Raw genomic sequence first — 17,441 nt, forward strand, 5'->3', positions numbered from 1 at the left:
AGGGTGATTTCTGAAATACCATACCTGTGGCTTAACATTTTTAAGAGATACTGGCTTTTATAATTAAAAAAAAAATACTACAAACATTCAAAAAATGTAATCTCTCAGCTTTAGTAAGAAAACATATCCTGCTTCCAACATGCATTTGTATGACTCAGTAATACTCACGTGTACTTTAGGTGTGGGAGGAAGGCCATTACTAATTGGTTTCTAGAAAATAAAAGTTAAAAAGTATGTTTACACTCACGTGCACATACGCATGAACATGCATATTCTCTCCCCACACTACAGCATAACCAAAATACAAGTCTAAAAAAATTTTTTTAGAATGCTGCTAAAAGCACTTGATAAATAATTGAGTGTAATTATATTAAGATAAAATAAAAAGCCAATACTTGTATCTACATAAGAAATAGATAGAAAACCCTCCCTGCAGATTTTTTAAGACAATAATTAGAGTTGTGCTGTAAATTTCTACACTACACTAAATGGAAGGTACTAGGCACCTACTGGGACATTCTGCTGTGTCCAGTGCCACATGTACTAGATCTGAAAGCCATGGCTGAGCTTTGGCTACCGTCCCATTTTTAAGCATGAGGTTAGGCTGGAGACCTCCTTTCCAACCAACGCTTCCATAATTCTGTATGAGTTTGCTAACCACGGGTCTCTAGTGACCACACACTGCAAACTGCTAGTGTTATTTTCTTTCATTAAAACCTCTACTATGATTCCCTAATATCTCCTCATTGAATGTCCGCATGGTCTATAGCGCAACATTTTCACATTATGATGATGCCTGAAAGAATGCCATATCCAGCAATAAAGTTTAAGCAATATTGCAGCAATTGTTCAATATTACAAGCAGAGTTAAACTCTATCAATCAGTACCAGACCCACTTTCCTGTAGCAATTTCTCCTAGTAAAAACATGCTTCTGAAGAAATGTATTTTACAGGTAATACAGGAAACTTCAAACACAATTTCAAATGCCAAGTTCAAAGCAGTTCAGGAAATCATACTTTCCAAAGTATTGCCAGTATTACTGGCACTTCCTTAAAACAAAACAAAAAAGCACACAATATTTCTGCTCTATTTCCTCTTCACTTCTCTCAAAAGAGTGACATTCCCAACCTCATCCTAAAAAAAAGCCCCCAAAGACTGCAGTTTCATGTTACATTTAATCAGATCTAACTAAAGATGTCCCACTCTCTCCTATCTCACATTTGCAATTTTGCATCATAGTAGAGTGACCACTCTGGAAGCCATTTGCTGCTTTGATAGAAAAACTCATTTGGAAGAGGAAAAAGGGATGCAGGAATATTCCCCTTCCTCAGCTCACAGCTGGATCAGATTACACATGGTATAAAACTGCATTCTCCATGAGTGCAACTTTATGTGAGTATATGTAGCTCAAGTCTGACACTAAACCCAAGCTGCTAAACCCTGAAATCCAGAGCTCCAGAGGCCAGCAGGCAAACAGCTTGCATATCTGAACCCTCAGTCTACATTTCTCCATCTTTTTTCCCCCTGAACACCAAAAAGCCTGTATGCCTACAACTGGGATAGGAGGAGGACTCATTTGTCAACAGCCCTGATTCAGCTCCTTTCCCAGGGCCAGCCAAATCCTCCAGCAAGCCATCAGGTGGCAGCACATTCCTTAATTTCCTCTTTTGCTTAAAGAGTCATCGCTCAGTACAACGCATTACATCTCTCTTGCAGGATCTCGCTCTCATTACATGTCTCTCAAGTATGTGAATACAAGCAAGCAAATCTTGTATATTCATGATTATGTTAGTTTCTAATGAAAACACCAACTCAAACTTCAGCTTAAGACTGTATCACAACGAGACGATCTAGCAAAACTGTGCTTTGATTCAAAGTAAACAAGATGCCATCCACCATCACTTCTATACTCAAGAGTGTGCCCGCTCCTTTTCATTGTGCATGTAAAAGAGTTGAGACAACTTTAAAATAACACCTAGAAGTTTAAATACGTACCAGTATTTCTTTCTTTTCTTTCCTTGAAAAATTAGTGTCTCTAGCTTCATTCTGTTGATGTGGTGATCCCTCTCTTTCACCATTTAATTGTACAGAAGTGACTCCATTACCTAGAAAGATTCATATTTTAAAATGTATTCTTCTATCTTCAACTCAAAGAGTAGTCTAGCATAAAAACAATTTTGAAGGGCCAAAATTTCCACTTATGTCAGAACATATTCCAATATCCTAATTTATTTCTAAAGCATACATGTTCCTCCATGTGCACATATAACCATCTATAGAGCCACATTCAATCTTAGTCCACGGCTTATGGTAATTAATACAACAAATCTATTGTGGGCATAAAAGGGCGTGCAGTCACAGTTATGAGGAAAAAGGTATTTAACATATCTAAAGAAAAACTTGGCTATAGGTAATGCTTCAATTATCAATTCTTTATAAATAGCCTTGAGGCATTTCTTAGGACTGGATGCTTAAGCATTACAGTCAAATCTGTAACACATCAACTGCGGTACTAAATATGTAGCAAGGAAGAGCTAGCAGGGTATCAATTAAGAGTCAGAAATTAAGCTTGCTTAAAACAAGCCGGTCCAGGACAACTCTCAAAGCATTAGCCTTTAACAAAAGCATAAAAGGAACAGTCTGAGCAAACAATAAACAAATACAATTACCTGCTATACTACCCAACCCAGTTCATTACGTATAAAAGCAAACTTTGAAAGCAAAACTCTGTTCTTGACATGTCAAATGACAACAACAGTTGACACACAGGGACAGAATCCGAAACCTACATACAGGAAAACTTTTTTATTCCCTGCGACAATCCTGATACACTACATAAGCCTGTTGCTTAGAAAAGCAATTGTGTCACCAATGGCATCAGCAGGAATAGTGTCAGTGACTTTACTAGAGGGTACCTTTGACCCTCTTAAGAGTTTAAACACACTTTCTTCATGCGTTTTGGCTTTCATGCACTTTCTGTTACTTGCCCACCACAGAAAAATTACCACAGTATGTTTTAATGTGTGCATAGGTGAGGATGTAGAAATAAAATCACATTAGATTATTTAAGAAATATTTGTATACTTCTTGGTGTCACTCTTATTACCTAAAGCATTAGATTTCTGCGGAGGCAACCGAGGAGGTGGCGGTCTGGGTGGAACCTGAGATGCAGATTTTGCTGGACTCTCTGATGTTGGGCATCTCTTGATTGTCCCTTGATTATCATTTTCAGAAGAATGAGTTTCTTGGGGGATAAAGATGGATTTAGGCTGAAAAAGACATAGTAATAATAAAAACATAATGAAAAAAAGATTCAAAGCATCCGTGTTACTTCTCAATGAGGAAAAAAAAAAAAAAACATGCAATATTTGGATCCTGGAATTTTCACAAGTAAATTGATAAAGCAACATGTTCTGCCATGCAAATTTCTTTCAAAAAACAAACTAGAAGGAAATGCATAGCAATAAGGAAAACCTTGTTATTGACAAAGGATGAATTCAAAATCATTATATTTAAGTCATGCATTAAACAATTATTGGGCATGTAGGAATGTCACTGTTTATGACTACAGATAACCAAAGCAGATATTTAAGTAGAAACTAGGGAACATTCAATGATACGGCCAGAACCTTGTGTAAATATATACGGGATGTAACCACAAAGGGCAATGTTGCTTAGACACTGGCTGCACTAATGCTGCTTGTAAAATCCTTCTCAGTTATGCAAAGATAGTTAGTGCAGGAGGGTAAGTAATCAAAGCTGCAGTTTGGGTGTTTTTTTTTGTCTAGCTGTCAGACAAAAGTATTTTTTCTTTTTATTTTTGCTTATATTAAGATAACTTCAGTGTGAAAAGATTCACTTACTCTTCAAGTGGCAGCATGCAAAACCTAACCTGATCCAGGCATGACTCTGAAGATCACCTTTCAGACACCAAAAGTTAGCAAGCAGATGCTTTATTTGGCAGGTCTTTATTAAAAATTACGTGTGGCACTAAATTTTTTAACTATCCAATTTATTCCTTCCAAAGTATCAGAAGTGCAATTAGTCAGAAACAGCACTTCCACGCTGACAAATACCCTACAGTGGAAGACTTCATGCAGACTTGCAATTAAAGGCTATGAACATATAGGTCAACCCCCTGGATATACCCTTGACTTAAAACTTGATTCAAGTCTTCAAGTCACGGCTCAAGTGAGAGAACCATCAATTTAGACACTTCTGCATTTGTTTGTTTATTTAAAGTGTCCTTTTATTCTGGGCAACAAAATCCCCCTCACCTACCTTTGGTGGTAAAGGAGGTGGCACTTTAGGTTTCATAGTAGCACTACAAAGCAAAGAAACGAAACAGACTGTTATCCAGTGTAGCTCTTTGAACCTCGCATTGCAGTGTTCAAGAGGATACCGGATTTTATAAATGCCATACAAATAAACACCATTAACTTGTCAACAGCACTATTATATCCAAATAACTGCATCATGAATACTTTCAAACATTTTGTTGTTGCTGTGCATACCACAGATGCTATCCGAAAACTCAAGTATCACAGATCCTCCCCAGAGAGCACAAAGGGACATGAACTGATGTGTTGAAGATGCACATACTTGTGCAGAAAAAAGCAGGGAGATGCAGAGCAGGCCTGATATTTACTCTGTTGAGAGGAGAAAGATGTAGGATATCGGTGAGCTTTTATAAAGGGCCATCTGTAAGTATATAGGGCAAAGGGGAGTTACAAGAAAACTGATGAATACCATTCCTTGAAAAAGTTACCACTGACTTCTTCAGAACAGCCTTACACATGAAAGCAAAATCCATTTGCAATGGACAGCCAGCCTACTGTCTGGGTTGTTCGGGGGTTTTTTTCTTCCATGAGCTTCTTTTTTCACAGAAACCTTGGGAAAGAACTTTTTAAAGCAAGAACAATTCAACAGCTTGGCTCAACAGTACAAGATACCAGCAGGAAACAAGACAGCTGAAGCATCAGGAACATTCTTCCTCTGCTGGTTCTGTATTTTAAAGAATATGCTGCATTTTTTAAAAAGTCCTAATTTTTTTATGTTTTTGAAAACTCTTAGGCTGTCCTGTTTCCTAATCTTTTGGAACAGAAGATTATTTCCATTAAATAAATTAGGAATACAGCTGTGAAAACTTGACATTCTTACACAATATTTTCCTTATTTTTAAATTATGTTCCAAAGTTTTGGGAAAATATCCAAGTAGTAAGATATCTGTTTGCTTGCTTACAGATCAACAACTTGTCTGCTTTGCTTCATATTCTTTTCAGGAGTTTCTATCCTGGCATCTTATCAGTTGCTTTTATTTCAGAGAAGCTAGAAGGGGATTTCTGAGAATGGTTTACCCTGCGTCATGCACTTCAGCTGCTATGGTTGTGGAAATTATCTTCTCTTCATAACATGGGACCAAGCTTAAGTCCTCAGTCACGTGTGTGCAAGCTCCACTTGTGTTTTCTTTCATACTCTTCCCTCCATCTCAGACAGCCATCACAGTGTTACTGGGCAGCCAAACGTAAAAATCAAAAAAAGCCAACAACTTGGCATAAACGTGACAGATGTTTGTACAAAGGACTGTGTGCCCTGGTTTCAACAGCAAGGTTTATGTGCAGTTTGTCACCGCTGATCACGCAGGGCAGTGCCCCAATAATTTCTACTTTCACAGCTTCCATAACCAGGAATTTCAAGCATCATCAGCTTTGCTGCACAAGAGAAAAAGAAATATCAAAACCAATCAAAATTATGAAATGAAGAGATAATTTTATATTGTTCCCTGAAGTGTGTGGATTCCCTGCTGCTATGGATCACCCAGCTTCAGAGTCATGGACTGGAAGGTGTACAGCTGCTTCATTGTTTTTGTTCCGGATCTGAAGGGAGAAGTGACCAATGTCACATGTGCTCTTCAATTGCAGCTCCATCTCACAGAATACAAATCAAACAAAAGCCTTGAATCTTCAGTGAGCTCCAGAGAAAGACATCTGAGACCGAGCTGATGAACCAACATATTGCAGCAGCAATATTGGGCTCAAGCAGATACCAAGAGGAAAGGCACAGATGCAGAATCTGTCTGATCCGAAGTTGAGGCATTCAAGGCTTACCCCTGTGCTTATAGGAAATTGTCAGGCCCTCTCTGTAGGGCAAGAGTACCTAGGATGAAACACGGAAAGAAGCAAAAAAACACCAGGACTTTTTTGGAAGACGATTGGTGACTGTCCTTAGGGTCAGATGAATTGGAACATCTCTGGAAGCTATCAGGTTCTTTCTTGCTCAACCGGAAAAAGAAAATCCACAGAAACTCGACAGCAACAGAAGCAGCTAAAGCCAATGCTGTTTAAAAGTTCTGATGGAGCTCGTGCAAGGAACAAGGATCTCAAAGCATTGAACAACAAAATCAGCGCAAGCACTTCAAGACAGCAGGGATCAAGAGGTTCCAAGCCCTGGAACATTACTGAAGTTGATGATACTGGCTGCAAACAGATCAAGAAGTAGGGGAGGAAAAAAGAAACACTAAGCAAAAATGACCAGAGACACACACACACAGCTGTACACAAAAAACATACAGAGATTAGTATGAATGGAGGAAGCAAGCTGAGCTGGCTTGCAGCAGTGCAGATATCCAGAGCATCTTCACTGAAGGCCATCAGAGTGGAGCTGGCAGTATGGAGCTACAGGGGGCTGTTACATCCTAAGCGCAGGAAGCCTGAGTTATCATCACCAAGGTCTATCCAGCTATGAGCAAAGCAGGTTCCAGCTTGGTACAAATGCAGGGGAGCAAATCAATGAGTAGTGTTATCTACCTCTTCCTCTCAAAGACAAGACACAGGAGCTGCATATTATTGATGAACTGCGTAATCAATCATGCCTTTAAAGAACCACTTAATAGTGAAATACGAAGACTTTCTTAAGGAATTAGCAAGGGAATAAAGCCTGCTAAAAACTGACTAAAAATTTTTGAAAAGTTGAGAAGTTGATCATCAAACAATGCAAGTTTAACATACTTGTCACCTAGCTGACATCAGACACTATTGGTAGCTTTACCCTTCTTGAAGGAGGCTGTCCCTCACACTCAGTACAGCAATAAAAAACACTGCCTTTGTTATAAAAGAACAGCAGTAAAATAACTCAGGGGCGGAAGAGATACTTGGTTCTCTGTAAGAGATAGATGCCAGCAATAGATAACACATGTTTTACGGGTTTCTGGTATGAAGCAACAGCTTTCAAAATTATCCATTAACAGAAGGTAAACAAGAATTCTGTCTCAATGGCATTTTTCTTTTGGTCTTTACATCACATTTGTTTAGGAATGTAAATTTCCACATACTGGCTGTGCACTTTAAATTGTTTCAACTCTCATCTGTCAATCAAAAAGAGTCCAAGAATACTTATACCAGTGGAATTTAATATGAGCATAATTGATGTAACACATGCCTATTGGTACTGCCTTTTCAGTCACATAACCTTGCTCTCTCTGTGGTAAGGGAGCCAGCTCTATTCCAAAACCAAGCACGCATACAAGCATCCTCCTAGCTGAGAATGTGGACAGAACAAACTCAATCACCTAGAAAAAACAGTTATGTATATATTTTAGGTATTTTTAAAGAGCTTTATTTTAATATACAGTCATTAGCTCTAAAGACGACACCAGGACCGGGGTCAGAGGAATTACTGGCTCAATGTAACTACACCAAGATTTTGTTCAAAAATAGAAGATAAAAGGACAACTGTATCAAGCGAGGAACAAGATCTCCCCCCCCTAATTTATCACAAGTTTATCAGCAGAATAAGAAAACTTATGGTGATGTAATCTAGGAACAGCATTAAATGCCTATCTTTAAACATGCTATAGAAGAAAAAGAATCCTGAGCTATTAGGCATATAACATGACTCAACTTTTTTTTAAATTTTCACCTGTTCAAGAATCAGCTTTTATATATATTTATTTATTTTTACAAGAAGAAAGGACTTACTGTTTAGCATCATCGTCTGCATCATCATCATCTTCTAAATGTGCCACATGTCCCCTAAGGAAATGAACAAGGTACTATGGCTGAGTGAGTTGTATTAAAATTACCTTGGCTACTGTGAAAAATTCTGAGCTCAAGGCCTATTACCTCTTTCACAGAATTTTACTGCCTTTTAGCTTTTTATCATTATTTTTATCCTTTAAAGCACAGCTGCAATCCAGACAACTAAGCCTCTCCCATATCCTCTCAGCAAGTACAGGGACAAACAAGAACTAGTTGTGACAGACGTAAGAAATCAACGCACAAATGACTTTGAAACACACAAAAGGAAAAAAAAAAAGAATAGAATTACCGCTGATGCAGCTCTTCTTCAACTGATTTTAAGAGACTCCTTCAGCATTAAATAAGAATAAGAACATAGTTTAATTGTGGCACACAAACTTAATTATCAAAAGCCAGGGCAAATGCTCCTATGATTCTATCAGTAAATAATCCAAAGCATGTTATTTCAGCTGGCTTTCAGAACATACATCGAACATCCACATACAAATGAACACAGCTGCATTTTTTTTAATTTATTTTTTACACAACACATTTTCATATGCATTTATTAATGTATTGCTATTAAGTGCAATGGTCTGTGTTCCTATACTGTAAAACAAAGACTGTCTTAGCTTGATCCAATTTAAAACAAATCCACACTATCCAAGAAAATCATAATCATAAAAAAAAAAAAAAAAATCAGACTGACAGGAGGATTAAACTACTATTGGAATAAAGTCATTCTTCCCTAGTTAATTTTTGTAACATTCTGAACTTCTTCATTTTTGTGTCTTTGTCTGAAAACACAGACAGGGAGGAATAGCAGGCAAAACACAGGGATGAGAAACAACAGGATTTTGGAAGATATCAGTATTCCTATTTTCCCCAACTAAAAGACTGCATAAAAATATCATGTCCTATGCTTAGATTTTCTGCATTTTTTAATATGATTTAATTTAGCAAAGCAAAGCTAGGCATCCTAATTCTGACATGCATAAATGTAAATTAAGAAATTAGGTGGAAAGGAAGAATTACATGGAAAACTATTTCATACGATTAATACAACAAAATTATTAAATATATGAATATGAAGTTAAAGGACTTTGCTGAGACAGGTAAGTTTTATTTTTTAAAGCATCTATAATTGAATGTTCCTAGTGCCCTACAACATGAAGAAGGGCATAAAGGACTGTCAGAGAGCAGCACTGGTAGTTCCTAGATGGGGTAAAATTGTGCTCTGTGGGACCTATCATGCAGAACAGTTTGTTAACAAGCAGACCAAGATAATGGCTCTTAAAAGGAAGCTTACAGCACCATAGAGACAATATGGTCAACACAGCCCCAAATAATGAAAAGTGCTGTAATTCTATATCATTGGAATTACTATTCTTTTAGAAATAAATAGTGACTTTGGAGTTGTAACTGATATAAACAAGCTTGACATTTTACTACTTCTGTTTCAGCTAATATGTTTAACACGCATTTGTGATTTCTATATTAAAGCAGTCTTGAATGAATTAAAGACAGAAAAAAAACGTTGCTTACTCACTTATTTGCACCCAAGAAGTAGCCACACTGAGGACCATGACCATATTCTAGCTGTAGATCCTATAAATACAAGAGAACAAATCTTTAAGACGAACAGGTGAGCATCAAACACATACCCTGTGTCATGCTGCTGTTATCCCCTCTGCCACACCTGAGCTACCAAACAAGCTTGTTTCTCTGGCCTTCCTGGGCCCTAACACCACTCTCAGGCCCACTGCACCCAAAAATCTCCTCTCTGCCAGTTTGCTGCATCGCTAATTTCTTTTGAAACTCCAACCTTAGCCCCTTCCTTGGACACACAGATCCTTTGCTCAAATAAAGTGAGCTGCAGAAAAGGAAACAAAACAACAACAGAAATAATATAATAATTTAAAAAAAAGGGGGGGGGACTTTGTGATGTACCAGACCCCTTAGAGAACCCAGCCATCCATCACTGACACATTATAGTATTCGTTTCAGATGGGGAGTAGTTCTGGCAGAGAGCCTGAAATGCCTTTAGCACATGGGGACATTAAAGAAATAAGCAGAGAAGACAGTAAAAGTGTTTTTATAGCTCTGGTTATAGCAATACATATTTTAAAGGTTAACTATATATGTTCTCATACATACTTTAAGATCACCCTTCGTATTGAAAGGAAAAATACAGTATTAACAGCAAAGTCAAGCACTCAAGCAAGCATGGAGCATGGGCTACTTAGAAAAAGAAGTGCCAATAGGCCTCCAACACTATTATTCAATAGACGCCGTATGGCATACAAATTTAATGCACTAATGGGAATACAGGGACCATACTGAAGCACCATCAAATCTGCATCTGCCAGGAAGATGCTGATATAATCACAGGGTATTTTTTTCTTCAGGTAGATCACAACAGGAGAAAATCTGAGCATAAATTTGCTCCCAAAATGCTGAGTGTATTCACCAGGAGAACGGAGTTATTGACCAGAGTCATGGTTTAACCCCAGTTGGCAACCAAGCACCACACAGCCGCTCGCTCACCCTCCCTGCCCCTGGGTGGGATGAGGGAGAGAACTGGAAGGGCAAAAGTAAGAAAAGTCATGGGTGGAGGTAAGAACAGTTTAATAATTGAAATAAAATATAATAATAATACAAATGATGACAAAAAGGAAAGCAACAAAAAAAGAGAGAGGAACAAAACCCAGGAAAAACAAGTGATGCAACTGCTTACCACCCGCTGACCAACACGCAGCCCGTCCCCGAGCCGCGATTGCTACCCCCTGGCCAACTCGCCCCAGTTTATATACTGAGCATGACGTCACACGGTATGGAACAGCCCTTTGGCCAGCCTGGGTCAGCCGTCCTGGCTGTGCCCCCTCCCAGCTTCTTGTGCACCTCCTCGCTGGCAGAGCATGGGAAGCTGAGAAGTCCTTGACTAGTGTAAGCACTACTTAACACACCGATGTTTTAGTTGTTGCTATCAACATTATTCTCATCCTAAATCCAAAACACAGCACTATACCAACTACTAGGAAGAAAATTAACTCTATCCCAGCTGAAACCAGGACAACCACCTAAGTTAGTGATAAATGGAACTACATTGCTCCTTCCCAGGAAGCATTTTAAAGGTCTCCCAACATCTTCTGTCAAACAGGCCTCTTTCAGCTGCAGCCCATGTCAAAAGCATGCCATCCTTTAGAAAGACGCCCAGATATCCAAGCTGTAAGTGCAGTAAGCTTGGATGAGACGATGACAACTCATTGGGCTGATCTCTCAAAAGGGCATTTTTAAAAATCAGAGGAAAAGTCTCACGCTAGATTTGCCAGTGCTCCAAGCTGATGAAGCAGAAGCCACTGCAGCTTTCAGTTCCAGACTGAAGGGCAATCACTTTAATACAAAGATATGCATATTGTTTTCTGCTCGGCAAGGAGTTCCAGGTTGTTTACTGCACCCTCCATTCTGCTCTGTAAAGCTAAGCAGTAGTTTCCACATAGGTGTTTCTACCACTGCTGTCAGTAGCACTTGATTGCTTCAGTGACTTTCCATATTTTCCCAAGACAAGTGAGATACTATGGAAAAAACAATATGTAACTGATAATTACATGATGTAAAAGAATGCATAGATCAGAGGGTTGAATAAAAATTGCAAAGACAAGCCTGATGCTGGCATTTCCTGAACCATGGAGAGACTGACTTTTCAATCCTCATACCAACTTTATTACACATCTTTTTCTAGAATTAAACAAACTCCAAAACCACCAAACCCCATCCACTTCTATGGATCTGACTCACGAGGGCCACCCGACTTTCCCCCTAGACATCTGTCAGTGGAGCTAGAAAGTTAGATGACAGGAAAGAAGGGCTCACAAGTGGCCGTGCTGGCAGGGAAAAGCCTTACGCCTCTCCAGGAACGTGTCCTGGGCTCTGCGAGACAGCAGGTGGAAGGGGTCAGGCATCGGTCGTGGGTATCTTTGATCCCTTCTGCTGTCCTTATCTTCCTTCTTCACAGTTTCATCCTCCTCCTATGCCCCAATCTCTCCTCCTCCTTCTTCTTGCTCCAAACAAGCTCAGCAAGTCTCCTTCCCTCAAGAAAGGCCATCCTAGGCACTCTGCAATTTCAGTCTCTTCATCACTCCCAATATCTGTCACCTTATCTAGGCAATTCCTTTCTGCTGGTCCTCACCACCAGTTGATGTACTCCAATCCACCACAAAGAAACACAGATTTAACTTTCTTTACTGTGAGTACTTATATTACTTCTATGCAATCTCAAAAACTTCCACACGTAAGCACAGGTATTTTGAAGATTCAGGCTCTAGAGCAGAAAACAACAAGACTGGAAACAGAAGATGACACCAGACTCACAAACAAGGAGGTTAAACAGGTTGTGTGAGTCTATGTAAGAGGATGCCAGAACAAAGACTGAGAGGCTGTTGAGAAAAATAATGCCAGATCAGTATAATGAAATATGAGATTATCACCTTGAAGTGACAAGGGTTTTCTCTACATGTTGCGAAATCACATTAATCAAAAGTGGGAAAGGAAGATCTCATGCTGGGCAAAGCCAAAAACATCTGTCCATTTTAATTTAGACAGTGTGCAATGTATGGCTATATATATTGTACAGAAATGACAGGAAAATTAATAAGAGAAAATAGGCAAACCCCCATAAAACATAAGTAGCCTTCATCTGTCACCAGACTTTTTAAGCCTTACTGGAATTTTCTTTATGAAAAATGACATCTGCCAGAATTACTCATGTTTAAACGCTTTAAAAGGACAAAAGCTTTGTTTTGATTCAGTTTACTATTGTGCTGCCTATTAGCATTTATTTGACTATGATTCTGATATGTAATTTTTTTGCCTTAACTAGCTTGTTGGTGTTCTTCTAAGCCCTTTAAATATTGCTGGTTTTCACTCACAAATGTGGGGTGAAGTAATCCATTGCTAGAGAAATTCCTTCTTTTGCACTCACTCTTGACAGATAAATACTGAGAGCTAGAGAGCTTTTTAAAAGTGGAACACATTTTTTCTTGTACCCTCTATTCCAAATATATCCAGAAGTTATCATTTTATAGACCTTCTAACTACACATTTGATACAAAAACACCAGTAAATACTGCATGTATCCTTCAAAGCCTCCAGTGAGCTGTTATGCTTTATCAGAAAAAACAGTATAACTAGATTTTTTTAAAAAGCCAAACATAAAGGTATTTTTCAACAAAACAAAAATCTTATCCCTTATGGATTCCCACTGAGAAGAACAGATTAGCATTAATTACTAAATGATGCAACAATGGCTTAATAAAAGCTGTTACCTCTACTGCATCCCTAAAGTAACCCAACAACTTTATGAATCTACATTAACATTTTCATTTAGCATACAATGCCGATTAGTTAATTAAAATTCTTTTTAGATCAGACAACATTCACACAGAATAAATCTGAGTGACTAGACAAATATTTTCCAAGAGAATCTCGAGATCTACAGCCAGCAGGAATGAGAAGAGGTCAATAACCTTGGTGTTAAATCAAAAATGCAACCCCAGATTATTCTGCATTCAGCCTCAGGTTACCAGTGACCCATTCCTGAACCAACACAACTGTGTACAAGACAGAGTGCTATTTGCTGGCAATGATTACTTTGGAAAAAAAGGTAATACAGGGAATAATTACCAGTTCGTCTCAACAGCCTGGGTAGTATTAAATGAAGAAGTCATGTAAAAAGGCAAATCGTACGTTCAGATAAATCACATGTGCAAAGTAATCAATTACTAAAAACAGTATAAAGATTTCCTCAAAGCAAAGACAAATTTGGTGTTAAGGTTATGCTACAAAACAAATTCCCCAGGAATGATCAAATATACAGTATCTTCTGCAGTTTAAATTTCAAAAACTGCTACTTATTTTCTACATAATTTCATGATGAATTCGTTGTTACTGTAACTTTGACAGTCTTATGTTCCTAATTTGTTCTGTAGGGCTGAGCTGTACTGGAAATCTATTTTTAGGTGTTCAGTCCTTCAAAAAACAAAACTGAATGTATACAGTGAACCAGCAATTCACAGTTACTTCCTACATTTGCTGTTCTGAAATCTAGTGAGAAACAAGATCATTTGAAGGGACAAAATTAAGACTTTAAATCCACAAAATGCTGGGGAAGTAACTCTGAATTTCAAAGAATACAAATCACTGTTGGACTACTAACATCTCCAAGAAGGCACACACACCTCTCTCAGTAAAATGATTAAGCAATTCCTATCACATTGCTTCATAAAAGAGGATGCTAATTTTAAAAAGAGCCTAATATTCCCTAAAGCATATGCTATACTTTTAATGCCTTTATTTCATTAAAAAGTGCATTCTTGAACTTATTTGGATAGCTTAACACATCAGGAATAGCAACTTATACATATATTTTTTTTAAACATGCTAAATATAATTCTTCCCTGAGACTGACTGAGGTTTTACCGTGCACTACTGCTACACAACCACTGTTCCGCTCTCCCCTTGTATTTCAGTTCTCTATACATTTTGTCTACAAATGTCCACTTGACACAAACAGTGCTATTTCATACCCATATAATGGAACATCACTACCCTAACTAGCTACAGTAAGGCCTCGATGCAATAGGCAATTGTACACCACATTTTTAAACTGCCTCCTAGCAATAAAACTGAACATCTCATTTTCTCAATTACTTTTGCCAAGGCAGAAAATACCCAAAACCTACAGGGAAGGAAAAGAAAGAGCAAAAGCCACATCCCAAGACCAGACTCTCTCTGAAATTCGGTGTTGATAGCTAACATAACTCTAAAAACATATTGCAACTAAGTAGGATAGGAGTCTTCATGGCTGGTGACAAAGGAAAAGCATATGTAGGCATGTGTAGTGAGGAGAAAAATTACTTAAACCAAAGAAAAAGGCTTCTGGGCAGTTATCTATTACCTGTGTTGATCTCTTTAATTCAATCTTTTCCTACCAATATTTTAGGCTTTCTGCCACAAATAATTAACTAACACAGAATAGCTGTGCTGAAACATTGCATTCCTAATATTAAGTGTTACCAAAACCTATTACAAATTATTAAACCCAGAGTATATTTATCAGCCAAAACAAAACAAAAACCAACCATGACCAAATTATTTAAATAGGACCAAATGTATAAATGTATCTGGTAAATGCAACAGTGCAGATTGCACGGTAACTGCAAACCTCTTACTGAATTATTTGCTAAAAAGTTCTAAAATGAATGCTAAGTTTGTAACAACTGAAAACAACTGTAGGTTGGAACCTGAGACATCAAATCCAACTTCTGTTCAACTCCTCTGTCACTTTCTAAAACAGTAGAATTCAACACTTTTCACTGTGTGTTGAATACTCCAGGCTGAATTAAACAAAGTCCAATGCAGAAACATTTAATTTTTCCCCCAATACAAAGGAAAAAAAAAAGAATCACTAGCTATAGTGTTACAAATCAGTTAGTATGATGCAGACTAGGACCAAGTGGAATGTATCCAAGGTGCTGAGGTACCTGGCCAACATTATTATGAGACCACTCTCTAACATCTAACAAAAAAAAGAGTGGGCTGCTAGTCAGAGGAACCTCAACAAGCTGGTGGAGTAGGCAACAAAACCCCAAGGGGTTTAACATAGCCAAATGAAAAATCCTGCAGCTAGGACAGACCAACCACACACACAAGAAGAGGCTGAGGACAAGCTGGCTGGGGGTGAGAGGGGCAACTAGGCAGAAAAGGGTTTGGAGGTCCCAGCAGACAAGAAGGGGACTACGCATCAGCAGCATGCACTTGTGATATAGGTGGCCAACCATAGTGAAGCCAGAGGGTGTTACCCCTCTATTTGGCACTTGGAAGGCCACATCTGCATGTGGTGTCCAGTTCTGGGCTTCCCAGGACAAAGATGTTGACAGATTGGAGGGAAGCCAGCAGAAGACCACTAAGATTGTCCAAGTGATGGAGCAAATGGCACAATAGGAAAGGTTGAAAGAACAGAGCTTTTGTAGCCTGGATAAAATAACTGCTGTCTTCAGCTATCCCACAGGGCATTATAGAGAAGACAAGAGCTTCTCAGATGCACAGTGAAAGGACAAGAGGCAACAGGCACAAATGCCAGCACTGCAAACTCTGGCCATAAGGAACCAACTCCTCTCCATGGGAGCAGTGCAGCCCTGGGACAAGGCCTAGAGATGCTCAGTTGTCTCCACCCTGAGGTGGACTCAAACTTCAACTGGACAAGCCCAAAGTAATCTTCAGATCTAGCTTGGAAGCTGCACCTGTTTTAAGCAGAAGTAGGCTAGAGATCTCCAGGGGTTCCTTCCCACCTCATCTTTTTTGGGGGATGCTCTGATGGCATTTATAACTTAACAAGGTATATGCCTCAGTCTACCGTATATGAACTGGAATTATTTTTCAGCTCACTATGAAAGGGAAGAAAGACTTTTTGCCACAATATTTCATTGCAGATCAGCATAATCTGAATGAAAATATTTTTATTTGTTCAACATGACCCTTTGTTTTGAATCAGAACAGCAGTAAGCTCTGTTTCTCAGAAATGGGGCTTCTGCAACCAGAAGCCAAATTCTCGTGCATATTCCCCTTGACAGACCCCACCGCTCATAAGTACAACACGTCACCTCTGAGAGGTGGATGCAGTTAACAGCCCTTACTCCTGGCTTCTCTCTACCCCATGCACCTCCCTCCACCACACTGACACAGCCATTTGCAATGCCACACAGGGAACCCGAAAGGGGAACTGATTTGGTTGACAAAATAACCTGAAAGAAGTTGCACAGTTTTCCTCAGGATGTCATATACTTGAGACTACTTCTGAACATATGCTTAATTATAGAAAAACATTTCAACTGACAGAAATTTGGTCCTACTGTGCCAACTCATGTAGACTCCTGAGACTGTCATCGTGGTGGCTGCCGCAATACAAGATGAACAGTCATACATTTAGTTAGGCATTGGATCTTCAGGTGCTTCTCTCAGGATCAATGGCACAGAACTTAAAAATTGTTCTGGAACAAAGGTGTACATATTTTTAGAGAAAATTACTTTTATTTAAACCATTTACTGAGAACACTGCAAATGCAAGGCTCAGCTCTCCTGCTTATTTGAGTCTGTATCCAAACAACTGCTTTTAAAGTACACAGAAAGACAGTGAAAAATACTGAAGAAGCATTCGTTTGAGGTCTAGCCTATGTAAAATCTCATGTGCACATAAGACTTTTTTTTTTTTTTTTTTCAGTCCAGCATACCTCTGCTGCTCCTGAGGCAAAGGAGACTATCAGAAAACAGCTGCCAAAACACAGCGCAAATGACCAGAATAGGAAAATGAGGAACTCGAAATAACAGGAAGGAGCATGTGCAAGAAAACCTCAAATGATGGAAGGTA

At 38.7% G+C, this 17,441-nt stretch overlaps 1 protein-coding gene across 7 annotated transcripts in view; it reads right to left on the reverse strand.

Annotated features, from left to right (window-relative positions):
- MAP4K3 (mitogen-activated protein kinase kinase kinase kinase 3) overlaps positions 1-17,441 on the reverse strand; it is an 87,280-nt gene that overhangs the window by 25,682 nt on the left and 44,157 nt on the right. For 5 of the 7 annotated variants that reach the window (XR_014227749.1, XM_082307628.1, XM_082307626.1 and 2 more), the window contains 7 exons: positions 9,567-9,625; positions 8,328-8,366; positions 7,979-8,032; positions 4,284-4,326; positions 3,109-3,271; positions 1,998-2,107; positions 169-210 (listed from right to left, as the gene is read on the reverse strand). Coding sequence is in view for 6 of the 7 variants with exons in the window: in XM_082307628.1 (XP_082163754.1) it covers positions 169-210; positions 1,998-2,107; positions 3,109-3,271; positions 4,284-4,326; positions 7,979-8,032; positions 8,328-8,366; positions 9,567-9,625 (510 nt within the window). In the remaining variant the exon portion in view is untranslated. The remainder of the gene's footprint in view (positions 1-168; positions 211-1,997; positions 2,108-3,108; positions 3,272-4,283; positions 4,327-7,978; positions 8,033-8,327; positions 8,367-9,566; positions 9,626-17,441) is intronic. The other 2 variants (XM_082307629.1, XM_082307627.1) reach the window with 1 other exon arrangement.

The sequence above is a fragment of the Platalea leucorodia genome (assembly GCF_965183815.1).
Source record: "Platalea leucorodia genome assembly, chromosome: 3".
In the NCBI taxonomy this organism is placed as follows: domain Eukaryota; kingdom Metazoa; phylum Chordata; class Aves; order Pelecaniformes; family Threskiornithidae; genus Platalea; species Platalea leucorodia.